We start from the raw sequence: 11,696 nt of genomic DNA, 5'->3' as shown, positions 1-11,696 counted from the left end.
CCTGCGGTGGCCACGACGAGGGGCGGCTGCAGCTTGTCCGTGAGGGACAGACGCCCCCAGGGGCCCACCAGCCTCCCAGCCCCGCAGGCGCAGGAGCAGAGCGCGCAGAGCGCGAGCCCAGCTTGGGTACCCAGAACCTTCTAACCCTCGGTGGGGTCCCCCCCCCGTGGGACGTGTGCTGGACAATGACACCGGCCGCACGAACCCTGCTGGACTCGAGGGCGTTCTGACGGTGGACGGTGCTGAAGATGCCCCGCCTCGCGCCGCCCAGAAGCCAAGTCCGGGCGCATCCCCGCTGCGCCCCCTGGAGGCGCGGCGGCGCCCGCTCCCCGCCGCCCCGCACCCCGCCCGTCCGCCCGCCCGCCCCGCGCACCCGCGGGCGCTCAGGGCGCGGAGGCGCCCATGTGGCTGTAGGAGTAGCGGGACAGCGAGGCGCCCGTGGTGCGCCCCTCCTCCGCCGCGTCCCCGCGCGCCCCCCGCGCCCGCGCGCGCGGGCAGCAGGGGAAGGTGGCCAGGAAGCCCAGGCGGAAGCGCCTGTTCATGAAGCAGTAGATGAGCGGGTTGACGCAGGACGAGGAGTAGGACAGCAGCAGGATGAAGGAGATGGGCGTCCCCGACAGCCGGCGCTCGGCCGACGCCGTGTCGTAGGCGCGCCAGGCGTTGGCGCTGAAGATGGGCATCCAGCACAGGAAGAAGAGCGCCACGATGACCATGAGCATGCGGATCACCCGCTTCTTGGCCATGAGGTTGGCCGCCGAGCTGCTGCTGCGGACGCGGCCGGGCCGGCCGCCGCTGCCCGCGGACAGGCGCTGCAGCTCCAGGCGCCGCGGGGCCCTGGGCCTCTGCAGGTAGCACCCGTCGCTGTCCTCGTACCGGCCGCTGCCGCCCGTGCTCGGCTTCCTCTCTGGTGGGCAAGTGACATCACTTACTGTTCGGACGGGCCACGGGCCACGGGCCGCGGGCCGCGGGGAGGCGTGGAGCCCGCCCCGTCCAGCGGGGGCCCCTCCACCCCTGAGCTGAAGGCCTGGGCCGGGCACCTCGGGCCTGGGTTATGGGTGTGGCTCTACCCTGCCTTTTCCTACAAATGAAAAGCTACTTAAAAGTCGTAAAACAATGTATCTAACACATGGCGTACGTAATATATGAAACTAAAGAACACTTCATATAATCTACGTTTTATGTAGGTTGTAAGAATAGAAAATGATTAAAGAATTCACAGGCCTTTCCTTCCTTCCCCGGCTCCTGGGTGGGAAGGTCCCTGCTTGCCTGCTTGCTTGCTAAGCCTGCAGACGGCTTTCACTATGACGAATCTAGGTAATGAGCAAAAATCAGCAAAAAAACAAGCTGGAGAGACTAATTTATAGGCACAGTCCAGAGCGAAGCGAAGAGGTGGAGTGAGAAAGGGAAGGTTATGTCAACACAGGCGCTGGGGTGAATTTCAGCGGATTGTAATGAGTAAGGCCAGGGTGAGGCTTTGTGACAACTGCAATGTGACAGTGACGGGGGAGTCAGGCCGGGGGACTGGAGTTACAAATAGCTTCGGCTGCCCAAGGGGGTCCCTTTGACCACAGCATTACAGAAAGCCTAGGACACACCGGCCGCAGCTGCCAGTTGGGGTCTGGGCCTATGATCTGTCTACTCCACTGGGCACCCTTTTGAGAGGAATGATTTCTCTATTGCACAGGTGAGGAAACAGAGACTCAGTCTCAGGACTGTGCCTCGCCACGCAGTCTGATAATACTTTTGAAAATCTTCAGTATGCTCTGGGTATATCTAGTTAAGTTACAAAAACAAGCTGCTTGATCTTTTGGCATAAACATAGAGCTGAAAGATAGTTACCTCGAGCAGACTTCTTCTGGCTGGCATCAAATTTTATTCCTTGGTAAAGCTCCAGAGAGATTAACCCGTAAGCCACCATCATCACGATGCCAGGAATAAGAAAGAGAATGAGTAGCAGGAGCGTGTGCCTAATAAAATAAAGAGAAATTCAATAACCCGCCGTCCAGTATCTCAGCTCAGAGGGAATGGAGCAAACAGGGTTCATCTCCATTCAAACGGGGCTGAGCAGGCACAGTGATTACCAGCACTTCATAGCCTTGGAAATTCCATGTCTGGGGGTTCAGTCATTAGAAGTTGTTTATTTCCGTTCTTTTTTTCAGATAAAGTCTTTTATGAAGGACCCGTTAAATGGGAAAAGTTTGGTATGATTCTGTACCTGAAACAAGCCTACACATAAAACTAATGAAAGCTTTACAAAAAAGAATATGAGAATTTTATCTTAATAAAGCTGTTACCAACCCCCCCCCCCCAAACCCCAAGGACTTACATTCATTATTAAATGTGTTACATACCAGGGTAAGCATTTTATATAGATATTAATGCAATTTAACTCCCATAATAACCTCTGAGGTAGGGACTATTATCATAATGCCTATTTTACAGATAAGGAAACTGAGACTTAAAGAGACTTAAATAACCTGGCCAAAGTCACACAGCTAGTGGCAAAGGTGGGATTTGAACCCAAGCAATGCGATTCTAGAACCGGTGCTCTTAGGCACATCAATATGCCATTTGTTGACTCTGTGACAACAGAATAGTCAAGCACAGGTGGGGACGATGGCGAGCCTCCTAGGCTTTGTAAAATGTGGCGCTCTGGCTGCTGTGACGCGCTGGCCTGGGGCGCAGAGCCACGCTTTCTCTAAACGCGTCTGATTCCTGAGGCCGCACAGCCTCCTTTTTTCTGAGTCTGGCCCCTAAGTCACTTTGCAGCCTGGCATGTGTAAGGTTACTCGATGAGGCCATAAAATTGTCAGAGGCTCATGGTGACTGGGCCATTTCTCATTTCAATTGGACGTGTTTTGATAAGATTTCTTTTCAAGTCCCTCTCAATTTGCAACATAATTCTTTTGTGTGTGTGTGTGTTACTGGGTTGAAATGGAAAAAAATAAAAAAGGAAGGCAAAGAAAGCAGATTATCTCGGTTCTGAGCATTTTTAAATGTCTAGCTCCCTGCTTGTAAAACATGCTTTGAATTAGAAAACATAATACCCTGCATTAGTGTAGCCTTTTCAAAAATATTTAATGACATTTTTATACACACGCGCTCACTGGAATTTTACAGCCACCCGATGAGGTAGATTAAAAATATATCATTAAACCCTTGTATAGATAAAGAACCTCTACCTCAGAGAGCTTTGTGAACTTGTCCAGCGCCACCCAGCAAAGAAACAGGTATCAGAATCCTGCCTATTTATTTCCAGTCCAGTTCTCTGTGCAAGTACCATTGCTGTAGCTCTAAGGAAAACCACATGGGATCTAGGACTCGTCCTCTATCTTCAATTCTTAGAAAATCATAGCCCCCAAATCATCTAGCCCGAACCCCCACTAGACCATCCAGAAACACACTGCATAGTGGGTAAGCATAGGGGCTCTATCTCCTCTAGGTTTGTGACTTGGAACCATTTACTTAACCTCTCTGTGCCCCAGTTTCCTCATCTGTAAAATGGGGACAATAACAGTACCCAGGTTTTGAGACGATTAATTGATGTAACATACGTATGGCATTTCAAACAGAGCACTCTAGTGTCTGCTGTCACTATTATCTTAGAAAGAGGTTAGAACGATTCCTCTCCAGATGTTTTCAGGAAACTGATCCCCCGGCCACTCTGGATAATACATTCAAATTTTCATAAAAACTTCAAAGTTTTATCAAGTTGAAGCAGACAAATGGATACTAGGTAACCTTACCAGAACTGCTGCATCACATCACTTGGCAACAGAAAGCGGCACATGTTCCCAGTCTGGTTGTTATTTTTGGTAAAAGGCACCAAGTTGCTATAAACTGGATACGGAGTCATGATGGTAAAGGAGAGACACCAGGTAGCGGCAATCACCTTCAAAGCGTGGGATTTCGTCTGCCAGACTCGGGACTGCAAGGGTTTGCAAATCGCTCCGTATCTCTCCAGAGATATGGCGACCAGATTAAAAGTGGATACACTCACAGAGGTGCCTGGGGAGGAACAAAGCAGTCGGTTTTGTTGGCTCTGAAATCCAAAGTTTATTTGCACATTTGCTTAAGCATATCTGATCTGCATGGGTTTGATATCAAAGGAAATTGCTCAGAGGGTAAAGCAATCTCATGTATGTATATTTTTAAAAAATGATTTATTCCCAGCTTTGTTCCAAAAAAGATTTAAGGAAGCAGTTAAAGAAATGTATTTGCAAATATCTCTTGTTGCCAATTTTCAGATAAGAATATTGGACTTTGATTACAACCTCACTTCTTCTTAGGCTGACTGTGCTCATTAATTAATAACCAGGCGGATGAAGCATGCTCCTACCCCACAGGGGAGACTTTGGAGTAACCTACAGGAAAGTCTTAATTCCGAGCAGGATCTGCATAGTTGAGTTGACCTTATCATCCAGATTCTCAAGGACTGTGGCCCCAAAAGGTCACTGGGGTGAGATAAGGGCATTAGAACTCTTTCTGAAAATGTCTAGTAAAGATTGTTTATAAGACTGAAGCACTCTAAATGTCAAAATATAGCTTGTGGAGAAAAAACTCCAAAAACCCACACATAACAAAAAAGGAACAGGAGATAAAACTCTATACTGTAACTAAAGGTTTTTCTGGCTGGAGGGCTAGCATCTTCCTTCTTATTTCTTCTTGCTTTCCTGAATTTTGTAGAATGGGTAGGCATCATCCATGAGAAGGACATCAAAACACCTCATTTAAAATGATACCAAGGTATAGTAAAAAAAACCTTAACATTCTAACTTTTGGGTTTTGTGTGTGTCTACTTATTATAATGTCTCATCCCCTTAAAGTTCCCTTTAATTCTTCACCCGTGAATTCTGTCACTTCTTCCGATTATATTTTATGATGATATTTTAAACCCAAGATTTCATCTGAGCTTGGCAGCAGAAGTTGTTTGCCTGGGGCCTTTTATGGACATAAATTAGTTCTCTGAGACTATGTATAAAAATGTTCTTCTTCTTGGGAGAATATCCATAGTGTTTCTTAGCGACTTAAAGAAAACTGTAATTCCCAAACCATGAAATTAAAACTCATGTTCTGAGACCGGCTTTGCTGTGTTTCCCTGGTCCTAAGACAGCGATGACATTGAGAGTAGAAAGTACACCCCAAACTCCTCAGAGTCCAGCCTGTGTGATGAGTCCGCAGTGATTATAAACCCTCCCTCAGGCAAGCACTTCTTTTTTTGACTACATAGTAGGAGTTGAGTGAATATTAACTGTTAGCAATAGCATTGAACAGAACTCAAAACTAAGGGAGGAGCTGAAATCACTGAAACCAGAAGTCCAACGAAACCATTGCAATATTGCCAGCACTTTCAGAATTAGCTTGCTTTTCATTTTAGCTATTTTTAAAAACACTTTTTATCAAGGTGAAATTCTCATATCGTAAAATTCACTATTTTATGGCATTTGGCAAATTTTAAATTTCCTTTCACATATTCTGGCTTAAGATTTTAAAATATTATCATAAGGTATATTTGGACAGCCCTTAAAGCTTAAAGTGCTATGACAGGCTGCCTGTTATTATTGCTTCCTTGTTTAACAATGATCCCTTTCCTTTGTGGTCTATTTTTATTTTCGTGGACTTGGACACCGACTGACACTTTCCTGGTCATTTGTCCGTGGCACGCAGGCAGGGAATTCATCATCATTTCGTTAGCATTGGATCCCGCTTCCTCAACTGGGAGAAGTAAAGGCTTTTAAAGCTTTCTGGTCATTGAAGACTGTCCTGGCCCAACTCAGCTCTGCATATTTTGCAAGGCTTAGGTCAGAACAAAAACCAGTTCCCTCCCCTTTCCCACCTCTCCTCCTCCCAACTAGGTCTCAGAACAGGCAAAGGACAAGGCCGTTGTGGAGACAGAGGGGACCGAGAGACATGTCTTTGTGAGCAGGAGAGCCACGGCAGCTGGCAAACAGGCAGTGTGCTCATTCGCCATGTGGTGCCTACTGCTCTGGGTTCAAATCCCAGCTCTGTGGCTTATCACCTCTGTGTCCTTGGGCACATTACTAACCTCTCTGTGCCTCTGTTCCCTCCCCAGGGAGACAGTGGAAAATAACTATACCTAGGGTGTTTGGTCTATAAAATAAGACCATGGAAGTAAAAGCACTTAGCATAACATTGGGTGCATAAAGTACTAATAATATTAGCTCTTGTGATTTTTATCATCGTCGTCATCATCATCATCATCATTTTGACTGGCATAGGCAGAGACCAGCATACCTCAGCCAATCAGGGTCCACTTAGTGACTCCACAGCCCCCACGAGCAAATTCAACTGCTCATCTAGGGGCAGAGGCCACTCTCTCTGGGGGAACAGCCTGGGAAGTGAATCCTGAGAAGGGAGCCTAGAGCTGTGATGACAGTGGTTTCCAAACAGCCCCTGTTCCTTAGCAAAGTAAGAGCAACACAGACAGAACCTCCACCGCCTCCCTCGCCACCCCAAAAACCATGGCCCGGGCTGGGTAGAGCTCAGGATGCAATCAACAGCTTCCAGAAAGTGACAGAGCAGCTTGTACCTCTCTTTCAAATAAAACAAGCAAAACAAACCTCTTCTGTGGTTTCTTATCAACTTATTCCCCTTTGAGAAACTGATCTCTGAAATGTACAACCGGGCCGGACTCCTGGGGAGCGAGTTAGGAGGACCGAGTTACCATAAAGCCAGCACCCGCGTCCTTGCACGTACCCCGCACGGCCAGGTGTTTTGTCTTTCACACCGAGCAGGGCGCCTCCGGTGAGGCTGCCAGGGGTTTGGGAAGGTCTGGGGCTGAGTGGGGCCTGGGGTGAGCTCCAGAAATTGTCACCTGCAGCAACTCACCCATGAAGTAGGCGGTGGTCTTGCAAACAGCGCTGCCGAAGATGAAATCCTTGAGCAGGTTGGGGATGAGATTGAAAGGCATGCAGAAGAGGCAGAGCATGAGGTCGCTGACGGCCAGGGACAGCAGGAAGATGTTGGTGACGGTCCTCATCCTCTTGTTCCGGATCAGCACCGTGATGACCAGCGTGTTCCCCAGCACGCTGAGCAGGAATATCAAGGAATACAAGAGAATCTGCACAGCTGGCTGCCACTCTGCCAAGAGTAACAGGGACAAGACGGAGAGATGGGGGTTACGAGAGCAGAATGTTAAAACCTTAGCACATGAAGCCGACGGTTATCTCCTCCTGATCCCCCCCCCCAGGGGTGTCATCACTGAACCCAACTATTTCCGTGCTGACAATATTCTGCAGAAACAAACTGGGGGGGAGCAGAGCAATCCCGTTGCTCCTTAAAGGTTGGTTTGTTAAAGGATCGCTCAGGGAACCACTTTTTCTCAAGAACAAAGCTGCTCCAGTGAGAAGCGATTGCTTTCTTTCCTAGCTGCTGAGCGTTATTTAATCTCTTCTTCACGCCAGATTTGCTCCAAGAAAAGGCGACAGCTAGATTGTGACAGCACCTTTTCTGTGACGCTTGTAAGTTGGAGCTTCCAACCTTGCTTGCACTGCCCTCTCACTACACTTCAGCGCCCCCCTCCCACTGCTTTTGTTCCCCCAAGTCCTGGACGTTAATCCCCACTCTCCTGACGGGAACAGAGAATATTTGACTCAATTCTGCATTTTGTTCTCTTATCCAAACTTCTGACCAGATGACTCTATCCAGCCTTGTCTCTTGAAGACTTGTTTCCCTTTCCCCTATCAGCCCTGCCTTTGCTGATTTCTCCCTCTACTTTCTAGTTTTCTGAATGAAAATAACCATCTCTGCCGCCTACCTTTGGACGGGTGGGGCCGATCCAAGCAGAAAAGCGTCTCATTCTCGATGGCCAGTTCGCAGGGAGGAGTGATGTCGCTTTCATTCACAAGAAGGCTGTCGACCACATCCATCCTTGCCTGCTCCTCTCCACCCAGTGCTGGCGAGCTGGTGAATTGCTCACTGTCACTCATTCCTCTAATGGCCGGAGCGTCTCCCAGATGCGACCTGCCGTGGAGGGGCAGGGAGGGAGGGCTCTCCAGGTGTGGGCTTCTTCGGCCATTCCTACAGGAGACCTGAGTTCACTACACTCACCAGCTGGGCAAGCATTTGCACTCCTGTCTTGGAAAGGCAGCCAATGCAAGCTGAGCCCGCTCCACCTTCCAGGCCCACCCCTCCCTTGCCTGGGCCAGCCGTGGGGCCCTGAGCACAGCCTGACTGGGAGTTAACCCTTCCTAAAGTGTCGCTGCTTTTACACACACATGCACACACACACGGGCACGGATACAAGCACACACACTCCCCCAGTCCCTCTCTTCTCTGCATAGGAACCTGTCACCCTCCCAGACATAGGCAGAATGAGGCCCAAGCTGGCTGTGTGAGACAGGGACAATTAACACAGTAACAGATATGATAATGCAGACCATCAGGACTAAAGGACACAGAGGGACTGCATTTCTACCTCCTTATATAAAAGCAATTAGTGCCTTTTTAGCTTTGGAATCATGCCCAGCAATGTGTGTGCATATAACTGCTGGCTGGTTGTTAAGTCGTTACCAACCACAGTGTTATTTCTTGTGGCCTCTGCCCTTGTTAACCGAAAGGAGGGGGTACTTTTGAATATAGGTTCCTGGATCCTTATTACAAAAAAGTTTGCAAGGTCTCCCGCTCATTTACTCATGCATTTATTGGTTCATTCATTCAGCACATAGTCACTGAGAGTGAAGCATTCATGGGCACTTTTCTAGGCACATAAGCAAATAATGAACAGGATGATTTCAGACGGTGTTAAGCACCACAGAGGGAGCAAGCAGGAAGACGTGATGGAGAGGGATGGATTGAGGGTGCTAATTTAGGTGGAGTGGTCAGGAGAGGTCTCCTGGAGGAGAGGGCCAGGATCTGAGCCCTGGAGTCAAGGAGGAGGAAGCCTGTGAGTCTGGAGAAAGCATCTTCTAGGCAGGAGGAACAGTATTTTTGGTGGAGGTCACAGTAAGTACAAAGGCCTTGAGGTGGGCCTGAGCTCAGCCTGTGTGAGGAAGGAAGCAGGAGTGAATGAGCATCAAATGGTGAGAGGTGAGGTCAGAGAGGGCGATGGACCCAGAGGCCTGGGTTTTCCATGAAGCTCTGCGGTGTTTGAAAGCACCTTAATGTCCATCACGCAGAGGGGCTCCTCAGATCAGACCTCTGGGAAAGCCAGTAACAGTAGAACCTCTGTTTTTGACATCTGCTTGGCAGGCCTGACACTTGGTCTATTTGCTAGATACCTCTGGGCCCCCTTATGTACTGACAACTCTCTCAGTCGACAGAGCCACATACCCTATCTTTGCTGACTCCCTGCTGGACACAGATGAACTCACTGACATTTCCACCATCAAGGCTCAGATGTGGGGCCGGGAAGACAGAGTGGTCCCTCTTTTCTTTGAAACCATGGACATCTCATGTTTCAGTCACTTAGTCATGGAAACCAGAAATGAAAGGAACATTAGAGGAGGAACCAGTAGTTATTAAGGGGACAAGCTTTGGTATTAGACAGACGTGTGATCAAATCCTGGTTTCATTGGTTACCTGCTGGGAACTAGGCAAGTTTCTTAACCTCTCGTTTCCTTCTTCTGTGAAATGGGGACGAAAATTACTTCATAGACATTTTTTATGGAGATTGACTGATTTCCTCAAGGCAGTGCCTGACACACAAAAAGTGTTCAGTAAATCACAGATAATAGTAATAGCCATCTAATAATTATTATTATTTATTTTATGCACAAGGAAACTGAGACTCAGGGTGGCCATGTGATTTGCTGGTGAGACCCAGCAGTGGATAACACCTCGTGGATCCCGCAAGCCTTCCTCACACCCTTTCCTGCCCCATGGAGCTTTCGTCATTCTTCTAGTATCATGTAGCCTGTTTGGAGCCAGGACTCCTCTCTCGGCGACTCCTCCCAGCCACTTGTTCTGTTGGCTGAATCCTCCTGTGTGCACACAGAAACCGACCCCTCCCACTCGGAGGGGACACCATGCAGTACTGTCCTGGTCTGAGGACAGATAAACATTCAGGTACAGCTAAATCTCACCCCACTCCTGGTCCCAAGGACTGGCTTCTGCAAGTGCTTCACCTGGGCAGCAGTCAGCATCCATAGAGGGTGCTTCCCACAGAGGGTCCTCAAGCCATCAGCAGCTGCTTCCACAGTTGCGGGGAGCCTGCTGGTGCAGGTCCAAGAGCAGAGGTGCAGAGGGCTCGGCTCCACCTGCCCTGAACTGAAACAGAGCTCCATTTGGAACAAGTTTCTTCCTTCCTTTCTTCCTTTCCTCCCCCCTTCCTTCCCTCCTTTTCCTCTCTCCCCAGTCCTATTCTATTCTGTTGATGAGTGGGCAGGAATCCAGGGCTGGTGCTAGAGATTTTGTAAACTCATAAGGAGTGAGTGCAGCACATTTGAGTGCTGTGCTTTGCAAGCTTTAGTTACCTCTGAACCCCGCAGGTGCAGGTTTGTGGTTAGAGAATGCGATTCCCAGGCTCCCCTCCAAGAGGCCCGGGAGTCTGTGCTTTTATCCTGCATCCCTGGTGATTCGGAGGCCAGTGACCACAGACTCACCTTCAGGAAGCTCCCTGAAAGGCAGTAGGAGTGTGAGCACAGGTGTCCCACTGCAGGAACCTAAGCCTGGTCTTCACCCCCAGCTGTGGGGCATGAACGCATTCCTGCACCTCCCTGAGCCTCAGCCTGCTCACCTGCAGAATGGGCATACCATTCCTTACTAATTGTTATTATTACTGGATTAAGGTTAATTCTAGAGATGCTCCACTTAGCCCCTTGATCACGGCCAGGTTAAGGGTTTGTATCTCTAGTGCCCTTGCACAGTTTCTGGCAGATAGCATGTGTCTGGGGACTATAAAGAGCAAAAAATTAGGAGAGCCAATACTTTATTGCTTATTACACCCTTTTATAACTACTGCATTAGTTTTTTTCCTGGCCAACTCTGGATTTTTTACTCTGAGATTCTGAGCTAAGGTTACTATAGATTTAAACTGAAAAAAAAGATTGCCAAGGAGAGATGTGAGGGCTTCGAGGGAAGAGGCGATGCATTTTCCAGGCTGGTAGCCCTCATTTCATTCCTCAGCACACACTTACTGGATACTTTCTAAGTGCCGGGCACTGGGCCAGGTACTGAGGATAAGCCATGAGCAAAGTAGATGGAAATCCTGCCCTCACGAAATTCTCAGTCCACGGGAGACAGGCGATACATAGACCGGGCCAAGGCCAGTCCTCTGATTGGGCACCGTTCCAGGCAAATGGATAAAAAGTTACTAAATTTGGTTGAAATGGTGTAAGTGAGCCTCTGTCTCAGAGACGCACAGTCCTGGGCTGAGCATGAGCCCAGGTGCCTCCTCCAGTCCATGAAAGCCCTTTGGGTGTTGGAGACTCTCCCCTGGCAAGTCCTGCCCTAGGACAGAACACGAGCAATGTCAGTGGGGTTCCTGGCTAAGGAAATTCGTAGCTGCTCCCCAAACCGCTCTCCACCTTAAGAAGCAATTGTTCAAAAACACCTATAAGATCAACATGTATTTTTTTCCTCGTTATAACATGAATCCCATGCTCACTGCACATTTTTTGAAATGAAAAGTATATAAGTATAAATATAACACAAATTTCAAGGCTCCACCTGACTTTTTTATTTTTATTTTATTTTTCAATTACAGTTGGCATTCAATATTATTTTGTATTAGTTTC

At 48.5% G+C, this 11,696-nt stretch overlaps 1 protein-coding gene across 1 annotated transcript; it reads right to left on the bottom strand.

Annotated features, from left to right (window-relative positions):
* Positions 1 to 383: 383 nt before the first annotated feature.
* Positions 384 to 8,063, bottom strand: CCKAR (cholecystokinin A receptor). Its single transcript, XM_087816977.1, has 5 exons — positions 7,778 to 8,063; positions 6,850 to 7,101; positions 3,747 to 4,008; positions 1,840 to 1,967; positions 384 to 904 (listed from the first exon to the last, which is right to left on the bottom strand). Exons 1-5 carry the CDS (start codon positions 7,947 to 7,949, stop codon positions 384 to 386), a joined length of 1,335 nt encoding a protein of 444 aa, XP_087673103.1. The 5' UTR covers positions 7,950 to 8,063.
* Positions 8,064 to 11,696: the final 3,633 nt, after the last annotated feature.

This window comes from Miniopterus natalensis, chromosome 1 (genome assembly GCF_054644295.1).
Source record: "Miniopterus natalensis isolate mMinNat1 chromosome 1, mMinNat1.hap1, whole genome shotgun sequence".
Taxonomy (NCBI): Eukaryota; Metazoa; Chordata; class Mammalia; order Chiroptera; family Miniopteridae; genus Miniopterus; species Miniopterus natalensis.
Note: the sequence above shows the minus strand (reverse complement) of the source record. Positions and strands in the feature narration are given on the sequence as shown.

Coding starts and splice junctions, on each gene's coding strand:
- CCKAR (XM_087816977.1), bottom strand. CDS start 7,949: ATGAGTGACAGTGAGCAATTCACCAGCTCGCCAGCACTGGGTGGAGAG. Junction 4,009..6,849: donor GACCACCGCCTACTTCATGG/GTGAGTTGCTGC, acceptor GTTCCTCCCCAG/GCACCTCTGTGAGTGTATCC. Junction 905..1,839: donor CCAGAAGAAGTCTGCTCGAG/GTAACTATCTTT, acceptor CTTGCCCACCAG/AGAGGAAGCCGAGCACGGGC.